This window comes from Tasmannia lanceolata, unplaced genomic scaffold (assembly GCF_043159265.1).
Source record: "Tasmannia lanceolata isolate RefF3 unplaced genomic scaffold, GAP_Taslan_0.1 ptg000008l, whole genome shotgun sequence".
Classification (NCBI taxonomy): domain Eukaryota; kingdom Viridiplantae; phylum Streptophyta; class Magnoliopsida; order Canellales; family Winteraceae; genus Tasmannia; species Tasmannia lanceolata.
The window spans coordinates 27109318-27129155 of NW_027518685.1; the positions used below are offsets into that span (position 1 = coordinate 27109318).

The 19838-nt window shown below is 37.9% G+C and overlaps 1 protein-coding gene across 2 annotated transcripts in view; it reads left to right on the forward strand.

Annotated features, from left to right (window-relative positions):
- The window catches only part of LOC143885018 (phosphatidate cytidylyltransferase 4, chloroplastic-like), a 32567-nt gene extending 12946 nt beyond the window's left edge, over positions 1-19621 (forward strand). Inside the window, exons 5-7 of one of the 2 annotated variants that reach the window (XM_077388963.1) lie at positions 5257-5390; positions 7230-7345; positions 19206-19621. In XM_077388963.1, the coding sequence (XP_077245078.1) occupies positions 5257-5390; positions 7230-7345; positions 19206-19297 (342 nt within the window). In that variant the 3' untranslated portion in view covers positions 19298-19621. Of the gene's footprint in view, positions 1-5256; positions 5391-6711; positions 6878-7229; positions 7346-19205 lie in introns of those variants that run through there. The other variant, XM_077388964.1, reaches the window with a different exon arrangement.
- Positions 19622-19838: the final 217 nt, after the last annotated feature.

Consider the following 19838-nt stretch of genomic DNA (forward strand, 5'->3'; position numbering starts at 1 on the left):
TGTACTCTATGTACTGCCAATACATTGATGTTCTATTAGAAGGCATTGAGAAGAAGTCTACACAAGCTATTATAGAAAAAGGAAGATTGATCACAAAATTGCCAGGTTCGATGCAGAGGCCAAGTACAGGGCTATGGTGCTTGTCACTGCAGAACTTTCATGGTATGACATATATTATAGGAGCTGCATCTCGACTCAAGTTCTCATACTCTAGATCATGGATTCAAATTTCAGTTTCTGTTTAGGTTTGATTTCGGACCCTACGGAAACCATTTTTTCTTAAAATTTCGGTCATTTCGGCTGAATTGACCCAATTTTGACTGAAATCTATGTGGAAATCCGAAATTTTGAAATTTCGGTCCCAACCGTCTGAGATTTCGGATTTCGGCTGAAATTTAAAGCCATGCTCTTGATTAACAAGCTGAATCAGAGTGTTGCGATAATGTCGCAGAATCTGATGTTCCATGCTGGGACGAAGCATGTGAAAATAGATTTTCACTTCATTCCTGAGAAAGTAGAGATGGAGATTATTCCAATATAGGTTTCTGATGGAGATCTGATTGTAGCCGTGTTCACTAATGGCTTGACTGGAGAACATCCCACACACTTGATTAACAAGTTCAACATGTTTCAAGGAAACATTCAACTTGAGGGGGAGTGTTATAGAATGGGTATATGTGAGGGTATCCCAGTCATTTATTGAAACGTATTTTCTCCCTCGCGCTATCTGGAAGCATGTTTTCTCCCTTGTGTTTTGTCTCTGGAAACATATTTTGTCTCTTTTCTTTTTTGTTTGAATGGTAAAAATTTATTAATGAAAAGGGCGAAGCCCAATGAACGAGGTGTTCATGTGCAACAAACTAAAACAAAAAGGAGTGGAAATACAATGGGAGAATCAATGTAAAAGCTAACAAAGGTGGAACTAAACAATAAGAATCAGAGGGGATGGTCAAACGAAATAGACGACTCCTTCGATACCTCAGCTCTTGCTAGAGTGTCTACATTCGAATTGGCAGATTGCTAGGCATGTCAAAGCTCTATGCAGTGGCCTTCCACGGTCTCCCCTCCTCTTCTCACTTCTCTTTTTCTTATCTCTCACTTCACATTTTATCTCTTTATTTTACAGCCCATACTTTGAATGTAAGATTGAATTATACTTAGTTATCTACCTCCTTAATCCTAAATCTTATTCTATTAGAGAAATTTCATACAACCTATGGATCCTTCACCCCCACCACTGTCTATTGTGGAGTTTTTGAAAGTTTTTAATCCCGATGATTCTTGTTCCCCATCCTTCACGGGAGTGGATTTGTTTCCGGTTGTCCTTTCTTCCTTGTTGTCAAATCATTTCTAACCTAGATGGGAAGGACATGCGGGGGGTGCCAATGGAAGCATTTAAGCCAATGCTAGAAATGCTGATGAAATGTCTATTAGCTAAATTGCTTCCATCTAAACCTGGCCTAATATTTTTCTTCGGCTAGGATTGCTGTGGATGGAAGAGGCAGATCTTCTTTTTGTCTTATGGTCAAGGATTCTTCCTCAAATGTCAATCGGAGGAGGATGCCCTCTATTATTTGTCAAGGGATGTATGGAGATCTGGAAAACAATCTCGTGTTTAGAAGATGGGAGGGCTTCTCCAAAACCAAATTTAGTAGAAAAGTGGGTGAAAATTATGGGTCTGCCTCTCCCATATTGGACTCTGACAGTGAAAATTGTGGGTCTACCTCTCCCATATTGGACTCTGACAGTGCTCTACATGATAGCCAGTAAAATGTGTCATCATTAAAAAGGCTGGATGTAGACTGGATTTGGGCGGAATTGCAACCAGGAGGGGGAGGGCCAAAGGAAATGCAGGTTGTCCTGGAATATTTTGGGCAAATATCGAAGGTGATCATGCAATTTAATGGTAACTATATTGAGAATATAGTGTCTTAGCCTCATGCAGTTTGGAATCCTCTAGTTCCTTCCTCGGAGAAATCGTTGGCTGGGGAGGCTACCATTGTGAGAAACTCAAGCAGATCAGATGTTGAGTCTATTTTTTTTAAGGAGTGGTCCATTGTAGACCTTGGCCATGATCTAACAAAGATGGGTCCGTCGAGCATGAAACAAAGAAGATGATTTTTCGTCAAAAAATGGAGGGAGATGATAAATTTGCACCCCCTGTAGGATGATTCTCACCCCTTTCACGTCAGTATCATCCTACAGGGGGTGCAAATTTATCATCACCCAAGTGGTATTGTCTGAAATCATGGTGATTTTCAATCGCTGGAAATCTCACCATGTTGCTTTGATCTGATCATTGAAGATATTCAACATCAGATAGTCATGCAAGGTACATGCATCAATCCCCAATCGTTTTATGGTTCTTGACTTCTTGTGCATAAAATAAGAAGGGTTAAGGTTAAATGGCAAGATAAGAAATGCATCTTGATTTAGGCAAAAATCAAGATAAAGGACTGCTAAATACAATTGTTGGTGGGGAGCTCTGTTCTAAGTATTGACTTGAGACTATAAATGTTTCTAAGGTGACGAGTCTTAGTAAAAAAGAGATAAATTGGTTGTGTAATATTTGTTGGTCCCTGTGACATTTAATGGAAAAGGTAAGTCACTGGAGATGGGGTCTGCTCCAATGGGCCATCTCACATGGAATGTGGAGATGGATTCATGCCTCTCTACCTTGAACCAAAGCTGATAGAATCCCATTAGCATAATGGGCTTGCTATTATTGAACCGAGCCTAGATGTCTCAAGCGAAAACATGTTCCTTTTTCTAGGGGATTAGGTTGTGGACATGTTATTTGGGTTGTGTTGCCTGTCTGCCTTCCAAAGTCCATCTTCCCTTGTGTCAATGGCATCGTCTTCGGATAGCCCATCTAGCACAGTATTCTCTAATGCGGTTAGCTATTCAGGCTAGTGCTGTAATGTGGCACCTAGGGTTAAGGCTGTTAGACACGGAAGAAAGTCGATCTCGAGTCACAGCTCAAATAGGAATAAAAAAGGGTTGCTTTGTGGAGAAGGCTCATTACTTTTATTCCAAGCGGTCGGCAACGACAAAGAATTCTTCTATGGTGGGCCCGGGTGAGTTGGAGGATAGCAAATCCAATAAGCTTAATCCTGGTTCGGTAACCCTAATTCGTAGGTTTAACTCCCCCTTACATCCCTTATGGTGATTGTGATGCGGAGGCCAAAGTTCGTGCTATATGGAGCAAAGTCCGACATGTTTCTCAGACTAGAGTTGTTAAACTGTGTGTGAAGGGTGGTTCCCTCAACATGGTCCGTTCACTTAGTTGAGCGGCTCATCCTCCCTGGAGATTTAACATAGATTTTTGATTTGTTAGAGAATATTGAGTAGTTCTTTCTCCCATATCCATAGAGAAGGAAGGAAACTCTTTAGCTAATAGGTTAGCAAATTTTGGTGTGTCCTCCAATGGATTGATGTTATGGCATGAGATGCCTATTTTGTAGTTTTCATTTTTGTTGCTTTCTCTTGTATTGCTGCAGCTCACTTTGATGTGCCGTTTTCTTTTGTACAAAATCTCACTTGTTTGAAAACAGTAGACATCTCATAGAACTAATAGAAGTATCTTGGTAAAATGTAATTATGAAGAACTTCGCAGAAATAGATGGTTTATAAAATTCAACTGGTTATCAAGCAATCAGGACTTAATTAGATGCACACAAAATTAGATATATGTAAGTAAAACTTATAAAATAACTTGGTTGTCGGTCACATTACTTTTACATTTCTTTGTGGATTCTTTTAACATAGATGTCTTAGTCATCTATGAGATCTAGTGTTTAGGTTATGTCTCGGATATTGAGGTTTCTGTGACATCTCCAATACCCAATACAGAGAACTATGGCACCATTGGAAGAGTAAAATTGTTTACTTTATGGATTGATTTCATAACATTATCTCAACTGATGTGAACCTAACCTTTTTTTATTCATATCAACAGGCATAGTATTAATTGACGAAACCAAAGTAGGAGTTAATGCTAAGTTAGAGTTATGGAGAACTACTTTGGAATCCAAAGGTTTTAGATTGAGTAGGACCTTAGTATATGGAGTGCAACTTTAGTTATGTAAGGAGGTGGGGCGAGGATGTAGTAAATATGACTGGACCGGAGGTACCTAAGAGGGATATCTTTCGCTATCTTGGTTCAATTCTATATAAGAAAGTAGAGATTGAAGTGGATGTTAACCATAGAATAAGAGCAGGTTGGTTGAAGTGGAAGCATGCTTCAGGAGTTCTGTGCGACCGTAAAATACCTGCCAAGTTGAAGGGAAAGTTTTATAAGACAGCTGTGAGGACAGCCATGTTGTACGGCTCAGAATGTTGGGCCACCAAGAAGCAGCATGTGTATAAAATGAGTGTAGCGGAGATGCGAATGATTAGATGGATGTGCGGCCACACAACGTTAGATAGAATTAAAAATGAAGAAATCCGTAAAAAGGTGGCACCAGTTGAGGAGAAGATGAGAGAGCACCGCTTAAGATGGTTTGGGCATATGCAACGTAGGCCTTTGGATGCTCCAGTGAGAAGAAGTTACTCATGCCAAGTTGATGGAGTAAAAAGAGGTAGGGGCAGACCGAAAACAACTTGGGTAGAAATAGTGCGGAAAGACTTGACGGCTAGGAACATAACAGAGAACATGACCTTGGATAGGAGAGAATGGAAGAAAATGATCGATGTAGACAAACCTAGCTAGTGTCAGGATTAGACTTAGTCAATTTGAGCTGGGTAGATCCTTTCACCTTTTTCATGAAAATTTTCTAAAGGATTCATTAGCCGACCCCAACTAGTTTGGGACAAAGGCTTAGTTGAGTTGAGTATCAACAGACATAATTATTTTGGTTGTTTGGAACTTCTAGAATTGGAGAATTTCCTGCGTTAATTTTCTTCATGTGCATTGATGAAGCATATGCATGGAAGTTTCCCAAAGGATGACTTGTCAATGCTATCAATTTTATAATGTTATTCTATTGAAAAATTCTCAGCATGGGATATGAATAGCTTTCCATGTTGGGACCGTGTAAAGATGTGGTCACCTACCAATATCAGTTCTTAATTTGGAAATCTTGTTCATGATTTTTTTCTTTATTGCTGGGTATGACTTGATCCTTTTCTTTTGTACTTTAAAAAAAATGAATCTGTGAAAATTTTTCTTTTAGTGCTCCGATGTGCTTAATAATAATTTATGGATGGCCAATCAGAAGGGCTTTCTTGAGATAGATTATGTAATTTTCTTTGCAGGCATTTGGCCGCACACCGCTCACTAATATTAGTCCGAAGAAGACGTTGGAAGGAGCTTTTGCTGGCTTATGTGGCTGTGTAGCTTCTACACTCATATTATCAAAGATTCTTTCGTGGCCAACATCTTTATTGAGGTATCATAGTGCCCATTTGGTTAAGTTCTGATTTAACCGATATACAATGACGTAGGCATTCATTTACTGGGAAGAATTGATTGATAGTATCCAAGATATCAATGCTAAAGTGATTTCCTTGTAATTTCTAAATTTGATAATGCTTGGCTTCCACAACTATAATGCTTGGCTTCCACAACTATGTATGGTTGGTCATACACAGGTTGAGCCTTCTAAAAGTAATTTTCTAGGCAATGGCCTGGCTTCTTTTGGAAACTTGCTATAGCTACTTTATGCAATTGTTGTCATATGTTTCTTTTCTAGAATGGTATCTATAACCGGAAATTGAAACAAATGTTTCTTGTCATGATTAAAGAAACCCTTGAAAGGATTGTGTCGAAAGTGCCATTCCAGAGAGAAACATAGTTGAAACAATGCCTTTCTAGGCATATAGATTAAATCATGATGTGATCATTTCTATCAACTTCACAAGTATTGGTCATTGTAGAAGATGATTGCAGCTATGGTAGAAGCATAAGCTCTTCGTCATTACTGTGGGTATTATAGTTATCCTAGAGTGCCAGCTTATACTGGTGGGTTAGATATGGGTTCATACCTTCAAAAGGATTATTTTTCCTCTTTGACAAGACTTTCGACATAGTACTATTAAGTGATTTTGATCATAGTTACCTGATTCAGCTAATATTAAAAAAATCATGAATTATATGCAAAATTCTCATGCTTTTGTTTGTCATAAAAAATCACTAATTATTTAAAGATTCATGAATTATTCGCTGAATACATTGAAAGTGTAATAAATAAATAACGATTAATTCAAATATCATGCAAAAAATCATAAATCCTTGAAAATTTCACACACAAAAAATATATAAATCCTTGAAAAGAAGGATAGTGGGGATCCAACCCACGACCTTTTTCCCCCCTAGTAAATGCACTCTACCGCTATACAAAGCACCACACTAGTGTTTTTTTATCAATGTTTAAAAAGTACTCGGGAAGTGAGCAGATTTTTTAATGGCTCCGTACGGCCAAAATCAAGTCAACTTGGGGAAGTCAGTGATTGATTCGGGGGATTTTTAAATAGTGCTTGTTTAAATTCAGACAATCGTCACACGTCCAGGCAAAGCAAATTTTTATTTTCCATTCAAATCCTTCCCTATGCTTGTGCAATATATCACTATGCCTTGCTGTTTTTTTCTTTTGGAGAGATGAGAAAAGTGCTGCAAAACAACCTTGTTATGCTTAAAGTTTTGTAGTCCATTTTTCTTTATTGAAGAATCAGGACAATTTCATTTTGATGTTTGATTTTCGTGTGTTTGAGGTTGATTCATCCCCCATTGATTTGTTATTGCAGGATATTCATGTAGGTGTTAGACATATGACTTGTATTTGTATATACTTGTATTTGTATATTCATGCAATGTTCATGTGAATGATGATAAATGCAGTCTGTCATGATATATTTATGATGAAGTTTGTATGTATGCATGCATCTTTATGATTTTTTAGTTTTTACCAATCTAATTTATCCATAGGAACTTTTGCTTGGTTTCAGTGAATGAGTTGTCAGCGAACTTATCTGTTGTATATTGGAGCCTGATAAATGTATTTTCCACTTTAGTTCTGTTTGGTACGCGAGTATGGATTTAATTTGTTTATCTGTTTTACGTGGACAACAGTATGCATCCTTTTCTCTATTAATTTATTATTATTATTTCTTATTTAACTTTATATTAGTAATTCTTTAATTAATTTGCTTTTGAATGGTGATAATTCGTTTAACTTAATTTGTTTTTGAATGGTAATAATTCGTTAACTTAATTGGTGAATGTTGATCAGTGCGTCAGCTTTTGGAGTTTTGAATTTCACTGGCTCTCTTTTTGGGGATCTTATTGAGTCTATGATTAAACGGGATGCTGGAGTCAAGGATTCTGGATCCCTCATACCTGGACATGGTAAACATCTTTTCGCTTCTACTATATTTTTTTTTTTTTTTGAAAATATATAGACCTGATACTTTTGGAATTAGTTGGTGTAAGAATGTCTTTGCTTATTTCATTCATTTGATTTTATAAAACATTTATGCAACTTAATTTTTTTTTTTTGACATAGATGGTGGATAAGTTGATTAGGGCATTGCTCAGATTTTCTGTACAATAACATATCAATTAATGGGTGAGCTAAAGTGTGAACCGTGAACATCGTTACAAACTCCGGAATATACAAATGAAAACATAGGAAAAAGATTAAAAGACCAAATGTCCTTACATCTATAGCATACCAGAACATAGTGGGAATAGAAAGGACAAGAACAATAGGATTCTTTAAATGCTCTTCCTCTCTCCAAGTGACGGTTTCTCCGTCTACTTTGTCTCTGATGGTTTTCCCATCGGTGGTTATCTTCTATTGTTGTGGTGCTGATTAGCTGGTGTTCTTGCTCGTGGTGCTTCGCCGTTGCTCACTTGCGCACCTTTGGTGTGCCTTTCTGCTCGATGGATCGTTGTTATTCCCCTACCGAGGTGCACAGTTCGATGCTTCGTGGTTCCAAACTTATTTGCCGGGTTCTCATTCAGGGGGAGACCCGATTGTGACTGCTCTCACCGTAGTGCTACTTCAGGGGGAGCTATTCTTTTTTGGTGGCCGCTGATCTCGACGACCGTACTCTCATGGTGGCCTTTATCTTTTGTTATGCTTTCCTTATTTATTCACCACACCAGCTTGAGGAGTGTTATACCAAGCTGGATGTGTGTATGAGATTATGTACTTTTTGTTATTTCTAGTTGTTTGTTGTAGTTTTCTTCGTACCTAGCTGGAATTCCATAGCATATACACTCCAGCTTGAGGGGGAGTGTTGAATAATGTATTAGGGTAGTTTAGACATTACTTGTAGTAGTTAGGGGTACTGTAGTCATTGTGCATTGTTGCCCTAGTTTGGGCCTATATACATCATATTCATGAGGAGCTCCCTAGTGGAGGCTCTCCATCTCCCCATTCATCTTCTGCTTCCTCTCTTCTACCCTAGCTCCATTTCTAACACACACACACACACACACACACACACACACACACACACACATATATATATATATATATATATATATATATATATATATATATATATATATATATATATATATATATATATATATATATATATATATATATAGAGAGAGAGAGAGAGAGAGAGAGAGAGAGAGAGGAAAATGATTGTGCGCTGGGTCACATTTTTTGTGGTGATCCAAACCATTCATTTGCAAGGCCCTTTACATAGATAGGGTGTGTACAAAAAATCAGCTCCATAGGATCATCCTAACCAATCAAAAGTGGAGGGCAAAATGGGCAGATTTGTGGACAAACAGTGTCAGTCCATTTTGCCCTCCACTTTTGGATGGGTTAGGATGATAATGGAGCTGATTTTTTGTACACACCCTATCTATGTAAGGGCCTTGCAAATGAATGCTTTGGATCATCCTAACAATGTGGGCCCACATGGGTTTTATGCCCTCAAGTGCACATAAGCTATATGCACTCGAGCGCACAATCATTTTCATGTGTGTGTGTGTGTGTGTGTTGAAAGGGGAAAGAAGGGGGGGAGGGGGGGGGGGGGGGTGCTTCTTTTGCTTCTAACAAAGAACCATTTGTCCAAGATTGCTTTTAGTAGGTTGGGGACGGGTTGGGGATGGACTTCATGGTTGATTAGATTGCAGGCCAAATTTTTTTGAGAGAGATTGATAGGATTGCCTATAAAAAAAATGATTGCCAAGCTTCTAGACATGCTTGAATGCATTTACATTAAAAAACTGGTAGTAACGAAAGGGTTTGGATCTGGAACCCAACCGGGTGTTTTAGTGTCAAATTCTTCTATCATCGTATTGTTCCCAGCCCATTATACTCGCATTTGATCAGATTTTGAAGCATCCTTGCACCTCCTAGAGTTTGTGCATTTGGCTGGACAACTTTTCAGGGTAAGATTTTGACGATTGATCATTGACGCAATCGGAAGATTCTCATTGTAGATCACGATGTCCTATGCGTGGAGGCAAGTGAATCAGTAGATCATTTATTTCTTCACTGCATGATCACTAGAGAAGTGTGGAGCCGTATCCTTGGGAGATTTCAGGTGTCGCATATGTAGAAAAAGAGGGAGCGGGGAGCGGGGAGCGGGGAAGGAAGAACAACCGTTTGACTTTGGCACATGAGGTGGCGGGTTTGGCTAGGTAACATAACGGGTTTTCTATCTCTATCTGCCTGATTTACTGTATTGTTGGTCTTTTGTGCCTTCGGCCACTATTTGAGTTCTATGGAAGGAGTGGAACAACTTTCAAAAGCAGAACCAAAGGTCCGTATTTTATCTACATGAAGATTGTTTTGCTCATTATATCTTGGGTGACGATCTTGCCTTGCTTCAAGTTTTACTCTAGCCCAGATCTCAGATAATACCGAAGGGAGATTTGCTCTTGCAAGGAAAGGACTGAAACACCTTCCCCTATATGGACCCCTCCGGACCCTGGCTTATTAAAATTAAATTTTGATGGATTGAGTGTTGGTAACCTTGGACCAGTGGTAGGAGGAGGAATTCTCATATTAAATTTTGATGGATTGAGTGTTGGTAACGTTGGACCGGTGGTAGTAGGAGGAATTCTCATAGATGAGTCAGGATTCATCAGGTGGGCTTTCTTGAGCCCATCGGAATTGAGGATTCCAACGAGATAAAAGTGAGGGCGGTGCTTCAAGGCATCAGGATCACTAATAGCAAAAATATGGGGAGATTAATTGTGGAGGGTGACTCCCTCAATGTCATCAGGTGGATGGACAGGAGCCATTCTCATCCGAGGATGTTTGCGGATTTGATTGAGGAGATCCAAGATCTAGTGGATGGATTCCCATTTCCTTTCTCGCATGGCAGGATCGGCTAACAGTGAAGCAGATCGTCTCATCCGATCAGGATTTGATAGGATAAGATTGGAGATTTTTTATATGCTTTCCCCTTGATTTTCTTGCTTGTTGCTCTTGTAGTTCTCTCATCTTTTTCTTGTCATTTCGACCATCTCGATCGCATCCTTTTCTTTTATTAATAAAAATTTCCATCGTTAAAAAAGATAATTATGTAACATATACCAGTAAAATATATCACTAATGCACTAAGGGCCTGTTCAGTTGCGCGGAGGAAACGGAAAGGAAAAGGAAATGACGTGGCAGAAGGAAACGGAAAGGAAACGGAAAGGAAAAGAAACTGGTAAGATAGCAGAAGAGTGCTCGTTCAGTTGCCAGGAAACGGAAAAGAAACAGTAAAGAAACAACATGAATGTGCATTCAGTTGGCAGGGAAACGGAAAAGAAACATCACAGAAGTGGTGGAAATATCATTTTCTATTATGAGAAATTATACGGAGTTAATTTGTATTTTTTCAGGTAAACTTACAGATACATTCCACTCCATCCCGCCTTATATTTTACCATGATAACCAACTAGAACCGGAGGTACATTTCCCAGCCTCATTATACCAAAAAAAAAGAAAAGAAAAAAGTGAACACAAAATCAGAAACTTCCCCGGATTGTGATCAATAAACAGATGTTAAAAAATATGAGGAAGTTGAGATGATTGTAAGTCCTTGTTAGAAATTGCCAATAAATTCGAGCATCTAACTTCTTGACTAAAATAAATGAATGTATTATTCTGGTGGTGACTCACAAGTCCTTGTTCAAAGACGTGATGTCTACTGATCTTGTTTGCCTATACTTTTATCCTGCATATGTATCCTAGTGGGTGACAAAAAAACGTATGCCTTAAAACTGTCTGAAAAGAAAAATATGCATTCATTAAAAAACCATTTTTGCGCCATATTCTCCACCCAGAATCAATTCTCTTCCTGCTGATGTGCATCATCTACACATCATTAGCTACAACAAACCATTTGCTTTCTTCCAAATTCAGTTAATTCAAAATCCCATTCTGCGATGATCTTTTTGGTGACGGAAAAAGAAAATTAGGAGTAGTTTTCATTTACTGCTGTTTCTGAATGGAAATTTTATGTGCAGGAATGGATAAAATGGTGGGGCTTACTTTGTTTCGTCCTTTATGGATTGAACATTGGCAGAAACAAGAAAATCCATCCCTTCATCCGTATTATTCTGGTGCAAGAATTGTATATTTAAGCCATATAACATCGTTATCCTCACACTGTTGTCATCGATGATTGGCATACAGATACTATAAACCTCAGATTCAGTAATGAAATTATTCAAATGAGAGTGATACAGAAAATGACGAAGTAAAACCACAGGTTGTGTTTGGTATTTTTTCTTTATAAAGCCAACGGAATGAATGTAATCACAGACAGTAACAGATACCACCCTCCCCTTAAGAAGCAGACTATTGCACAATGAAAAATAGATTATCCAAGCACATGAATTCCTTGTTCCATTTAATAAGCTAGGTGTGGTGTTGGGCATCCAATGCATAAGAAATCTGCATGAAGAAAATCTAAAATGAAGAAGCTTCAACAGGAAGGAAATCAAACATTCGAGATGAAAGATGAAGAATGCGAGAATCTGCATTTTTATCCTTTCTGGCAATGAAATTAGTTTAACATGAAACTGACCTTCCTCAAGCAATGCAAGTACTATCGACAAAGATAGTCCAAAAACAAAACATCTAAAGGACCATCCATTAATCTGAAAAGTGCCATCTTTTTCACATAGAAACATAAAGTACCCATAGTTCATCTCAAATGTAAAAACTGGATGCATTAACCAGTACAGTGAAGAACAAAGTAGCCATATTTATACACACCAAGTTCATTTCAAAACAAAGTACCCATAGATACAAGCGCCAAATTCATGTCAAGTGTAAGAACTGGATACCACTAAACAGTACAGTGAGGAACAGAGTACCCATCGGTATAGATACCAAATTGATTTACAATGTGAGAACTGGATGAACAATACGCCAGGTAGCATTCTTCAGAGATATTTGATTTATATATCCAGATCATAAAAAAAAAATGTGATTTATATATCCACGGCAATATTAGCAAGCCACCAACACACCAAACATTCATTACATTGGCATATAAATTTGAAAGCCTAAAAACATAAAATGTACAGGTTTGAGGAAATCACAAGCCTAAGTAAACTTCAGAACTACTGTGGCAAATAATGGAACAGCAACAATTTTTTCCATTAAAACTTCCTCACATAAGAAGGAAGGTCCACACTTTATGTTAAAATCTCATTCACCATCTTAATCAACAGATTTCACTTGATGAGCAAGCATGACAACAAGCTAAATGCATCTTTAATGGAAAGTACAAGGGTGCCCGGATGAACAGCTCCACAGTTTCCCCTTTCAAACCCGATGCAAGTTCTACCAGACCCTCCGTCATAGCCATCTCTCATAGAGATATGAAATGCATAAAGCATACAAGAGTGATGTACAAGCAGTTACATCTACAAGAAGTAGTAGCATTTTTTTCCTCCTGATTCCAGGTTTCCATTTTTGCATTCGTTTCCAATCTTTGCAAGTAAAAAACAAGCTGAAAGTCAAACGCCTACAGAAAAAAACATTCCATTTTTTTAAAACCCGATGCCATAGTTTTACACATTTTACATACCTGAAAGTCAAACGCCTACAGAAAAAAAAAAGTTCCATATAAAACACTATCTCCACAATATTTGATCCTAAGTCTCCTAAGCCTACCAAATAGTCAACTAATACAAAAAAATACTCAAAAAAAGTTAAGAAGCGGATTTTAAAAGCAATATAATGGAACCAACAAGAAGGAGGGAAACCCATGGTAACACCCTCTGTGGCACCACCTCTGCCCTTTCATTTCGCAACTCCTCTACCTCCTCAACCCTTTCGCTGCTCCGATACCTGGCTCTCTCCAAATATGCGTCTAGCTGTGACTGAGCCTCCTCCAACGTCCCAAATGAGCGGTAGCATGCTCCGCTAAATTTGTCAACTTGCTCATGGCACTCTGCCCAAGTATAGTAAATCCCAGGCCTCCTGCCATTAAAGACAGCATAGTACTTCTGCTTCCCCATACTCACCTAACAAAAAGACAACATATTTTCGATGAAAAGATATCAAAGCATCATCCAAATGTCAAAATAGAAAATATGCACCGTCTGCCATTAACCGCCATCCAAATGTCAAAGATCCCATACAGATAAAAAAAACTACCACCATAACTACTAACATCTAAAATAAAAGCTACCACAATAGCTACGAACATCCAAAATAAATAACCACCATCCAAAATAAAATAAAGATTGTTCATATAACAATAACTACCACCATAACCACCCTCAATCATCCATCTGTTGCCTGATGAAACGAGCCATCTTCCTTCGGATGTACGACCTCCTCTCATCCTCCTCGTACATGATGAAAAGATGCGCCTGAGATGAATTTATTGTGAGGTACTCCGTGGTCCTCAACAAGATATCCTGCGAAAAACCCCCAACCCCTCTAACAGCTTCGCGAAGCTGTGCAAGGTAAGCAGGGGGACGATCACCTGTGAGGGCATCGACAACCTTGTCCATGCTTGTTGAGATACGCGACATACTATCCAAATGTGCCCCACCCTGACGAGCCCTCTGTCGTCTGGTACCATCCCGTCTTAAGGGAGATATCTCACTACCACCATTAGTAGGATCTGTTTCTAGAGATGGTGGGTGGTGAGACATGGGGGTATGGTCATCTGCAAAGTCATCCCCAATGTCATCAAGACTGACTGGCTGCGAACTTGCTATGCTTGGATTTTCACGCGTCCTAGCCCCGGCCCCTTTCGCGAACTCATCTCCAAAGATTTTGCACATATCGTCATGCAAAACATGATGGGTAGTGAAGTGTTTCTTATGTTTTGGATGAGCCTGTGAGAATGAGCATAAAAAATTAGAAGATATTGGATATGGTATTATTATAAGAAGATTGTATCTTGAGATGAAGTGTTTCTTACAGCGACGTAGTCATCGTAGACCTCTCTCTCGCAGGTGACCATTTTGGTCTCATTGTCCCAACCAAAACCGCTTCTACTCAGGATGATGCAAACACTCTTGTATGTTTCTTTCATAGTCTTGATGCGGTTTTTTATGTGCTCCTTATTTAGTTGGAGGTTGAAAAAGGCATTCATTGCAGTGGCCGCAGCTACATAAGCATGATCCTTAAAACCATTTGGGATTTTGTACCCCTCTGCGATTTGAACTAGAAGGGTATCTACGAGCACCTTGTCCATTTCGTCATTCCAAATGACATTCTTCCCCCTCTTCTGCGAGGTTTGTGGCGCACTTGTCATTCTGATTCAATATACACATATATGTTCGTTAGGAGTCATACATCCATATAACAACCTGAGATGTATAACAACTTCAATAAATACACATACAACCATCAAAAGATACAGCATACATCATCCAAAACAAGTAGCTACTATATTCGTTCAAAATTTTAATCCATCACACTAATAACAACAGAGTTACTTGAATAAACACACATACAACCATCAGAACATAATAAAGATACTCGAAACAGTAAAAGAGTCATATAACCATGAAAACAACCATATATGGAGTGAAACTATAATCCTCTAACGTCAATGATGTCTACTGAAATCATTCCACATCTGTGTGGTAAGCGTGTTTCTAATTTCCTCTCCTGCTCTTTTGTCATCATCCCTTGATTCAGGAGGATCTCGTGGTATGTCCTCATCTTCCACAGTTTGTACCAAGAGTTGTCTAGCTAGAAAGTTGTCCACATCTTCTAGTATTGAATCATTAGGCATTAAATGCCGAATATGATTATGGATGCAACAACATGCTAAGAAGATGTCAATCTGCTTCTCGATACTGTACATTGGTTATTCATTAAGAATATTGAAACGCTTCTTCAAGACGCCAAATGTGCGCTCAATGACATTTCGACAGGACGAGTGTCTATGATTGAACAACTCATTACTAGTCCGTGGACGCCGCCCACTCCACTCACTTAGGTGGTATGCGGTCTTACGATGCGGGGTAATGAAATGTTGTAAGAGAGGGTACCCGCCATCGGCGAGGTAAAACTTTCCTACAAATAAAAAAATATTCTATATTAGCAACTAATAATAAGTGGGAACTTGTTTACTAGAATGTAACTATGTCATATACAATGTACCTGGAATAAGTGGAATCTTGTCAGCCCTTGTTAATGCATCCGCTAACACTCTCGAGTCGGAAGCCGAACCCTCCCATCCGGCTAGGATGTACGTGAATTTTAAGTCAAAGTCACAGGCCGCCAAAACATTTTGAGCTATAAAATGCTTACGACAAAAGTAGGCAGGTTTGTCTTGAATACGTACTTTAGCACGTATGTAAGTCCCGTCTATTGCACCGATGCAATCCTTGAAATATGGCATCCACCTAGGATTCCCCTCAATCTGCGATGGTGTCTCACCTGTCGGTGGTTTGATGAAGAAATCTTGCATACCCAAAATTGCCTTTAGTACTTTGTTGAAATACGTCGAAACAGTTGCCCCTGAACGTCTAGCACATGCTCTAATAGTCCTAACCCTCTGATTATGTGCCACAATATGCAAGAAGATGGCAACTTGCTCCTCCACCCTACAATGGATTGTATCTTGTAGGGTTCCCGCCCGTTTAAATATTTCAACAAATTGACGAAAGCAGCTGACGTTCATTCGTAGCAAGTTATGACAGTGTTCATCTGAATCGATGACAAAAGATATGAACGTACGACGCGTTAAGTAATTGCTTTCATAGGGAGCTCTGAGAAGATACTTTTCATAGTACTCTTTCCAAAGTACTAAGATGGCAGCAGCACCAGCCATTAGTAGTGCGACTGCTTGCCGAACTAACTCATTCCTACGCTTCAACTCAGCTCTTCGCCTCAACTCTTTCTTCCTCCTTCTTGTAGGTCAACGAGGCATCTTACTCTAAATAAGAACTAAACTGAATGGAAAATACAACACAATCACAAAAAAAGCATCTTAAACAAAAAAAAAAAACAATCAATATAATCACAAATAACACAATCAGAAAAACCACCAACCCCCATCCATAACCCATCCATAACACCATAACCACCACCAAATTCTCCAAAAAACAACCCATCCATAACACCATAACCACCACCAAATTCTCCAAAAAACCCACCACTAGCACCACCATTAACACTACCATATTCTCCAAACAAAACCACCATTAATACCCCCATCTCAGCATTCAACCATAATGTCATCCTACAATGCTAATATCACATACAAACAAGATTAAAATGGAGCAAACTAATAATGGATCAACAACAAGATAAAGAAAAAGGAACATCATAAATGATTAGAATAACAAGATAAAGATAAAGGAACATAAGATTTATTACCTTGCAAGTTAGGGTCTCTTCAGAGAAATTAAAATTAGAAATTGGTGTCCCTGCAAAACAAGGGAGATCAAATAAGCCCCTGTAACTCATGAGAAAAAATGAATTGAATATAACTCACAACAAATGAAACACCCCAACATCTAAAAACCACGGACATCAACCCAAAAATGGCAGTTCAAAGAGGGTTTATAACTGGTTCAAAGGGTTTACAACCAAAATCTGCTTTGCTTCAAATCTGATAAACATGGATCTAATCCAAAATCTGCAAAACACAGAGATCAACCCAAAAATGCTAGTTCAAAGGGTTCACAACAAAAAAATGAGGGTTAAAATGGCAAAACAAATGAAAAATGAGGGTTAAAATGGCAAAACAAATGAAAAATACAAGCTTCAAATATGAGGGTATAGAACAAAAAAACAGATCGAACGGAAAAATAGGGTTTCGAAGTAGAAACTGATATAGAAAATAGGGTTTGTGGCAAAAATGGCGGTTCAAAGAGGGATGACAACAAAAAATGTGAAAATAAGATGAAAATACGACACAGATCGAAGGCAAATACGTTGTTTACAAGAAGAACACAGATTAAAGCAAAAAAAATAGGGTTTCGAAGAACAAAATGAGATAGAACAAGAAAAAAAACTAGATCGAAAAGGGGGGAAAACGAAATAGAGGAAGGGGAAAACGAAATAGAGGGGTTTTGATCCTTACCTTTGCTCTGCAAGCGTCTCGAAAGAGAAGACGACGGGGGTTTTGTTCTCCACCAAAACTCGAAAGAGGCGAGAAAATTTTGGTTTCCCCGTGCCCTTAATCGCAAATCCGTGAGAAATCCGTCTATTTTGGTCGGATTTTATCTCACGGAGAATACGTTCACACGTCGGATTTCAAGGATTCCACCTCTTCAATAGCGCTTTCCTTTCTCTGCCAACAAAACGACCACTTTGGGTCATTTTCTGCGGATTCGAAGTCCGTTTCCTTTCCGTTTCCGTAAAAAACGGGCAACTGAACAGGCCCTAAAAGACAAAAAAAGATATTTTTTAAAAGAATTTTTTAACATTTAAGAAAATATAAGAAAGATAGAAAATAGCTAGAAAATACAGCATAAATTTTCTGTATAAAAGGGATGCCTAAATTTGTGCATGCCTTTATTTTGTTAGTTTTTCTAAAAATTTAATGATTTAAAAATTTTTCAATAAAAATACTAAATTTAGTTACAATATTATAAAATGTAGTATATGTTACTACAATAGTACTAATTGGTTTTGTCTATTCTATTTTTATTATTAAATATTATTTATTTTCTATAATATTTAATTTAATAATTATTTTTATTTTAAAATAAAATAAATAAATTTCTAGCATTTCTTAAATTTTAATCTTATATTTTCATCATTTGCATATGTTTTATTGATTTTATAGGATTTTCACTGAAATTTCCAACTAAAACTGATTATTTCCAACTTTCAACTGAAATAATGTAATATATATGCATTCACAATTTTGGTTTTGGTTTGCATTTCAGTGGGGATAGAAACCGAAGCATTTTGGTCATTTCGTGTCGGTTTTGGCGGAAATTTTAAACCATGAGTTAATCAAAGATTGCATCATCATGCTTGTATACTTGATGCATGTTCATAATTTCTTTCTGCTTCCTTGATCTGGTTTATTGCTGCATCATCAGTTTCATCCACTTCCATTCCAACCAAGACACGATTCATGGCAAATTGCCATTCGCTAGTTAGCCTTAGAGGGATGATTATTTTATTCATGTACATGTTGTATGGGATTTTGCTATCCAATTTCGCGGAAAGCCATTTCTCGGCTGGCTTTTGCATGCGAGAACCAACACCTATGATGAATTAAATGAATAAGACACAATCTGCCAAAAAGTCAACCTGTGTGGCTGCTCTCACATGCAGAAGGCAGCCAAGAAATGGCTTTCCGCGAAATTGGCTAGCAACTCCCATGTTGTATATTTGGTAGTCTTTTCCTAGTAATGTATACAATGTGCCATATTTGCATATATTTGTAATGCATCATGAGTGTATATTGTGTAAAAAGTAGTGAGCGCATTGCCAGATCATTGTCTTTGGTTAAATCACAAACACTCGCTTGTAGATCTTGTCTGACATGATATTTTGTGAAGTTATCTTCCCAAATGTTACTTTTATTTTCTGAGCTGCCTCGTCCTCTTCCTATTGCTCTGGTGTTGATTTCCCAGGATGTCTCTCTCAAAATGTGATGCATTAATTGATAAGCTGGTTGTGGTGTAAATAAATATTCTAGATTAAAACTTTTTTTCCTAATAATTATTTTTAATATTTTTTCTCTTCATATTTTTTCAAGCTATAAAAATAACATTGGCCAGTATGTTTTGCATCCACGAATCAATAGAAAGCATTTATTTTGTTATGACATACAGATGGACACTTCTGTGCAGGTGGATTACTTGATAGAGTGGACAGCTATATATTCACCGGTGCACTTGCATACTCCTTCGTCAAAACTGTCCTACCACTTTTTGGTGTTTGAATTGGAAATCTGAACATAGCCAATGAAAATGTTTCATGTACAGTTTCTTTTTTCTTATTCCAGAATCAGAACGTACAGACGTACTGTCTTTTCATTGTGAAAAGATGCGGCCATTTGCAGACAAACAATAAAGGACATGGACTTGGGGTGTGGGAGAAGAAGAAGAGTGAGATGGACGGAAAGGAAAGAAATTCTTAAAAGGGTGAGATCTGTATAGTTTTTCCAATTGATTAAACCATGAATTCAACCATCTCTACAAGAAACTGAGATAATATTTGTACCTTTTACAAGTTGATAGTAATTCTGAGTCTTTTATTTATTTAATTTTGAATTAAATCTGGTTGAGGTGACTGTTTATTTTGGATTTACATGTGATCAAGGTAATATCTATCTCTTTACCATGCTTCCAGGTATGAGACTTTTCCACTCTGAAGTTGTCTGTTGAATATATAAAACTTTCATGAGCAAAACTATTGTTTTTGGTGAACCTATTACTTCCCTGATCTCTTCTAGATAACATTTTAAATACCATTGGCGTGTC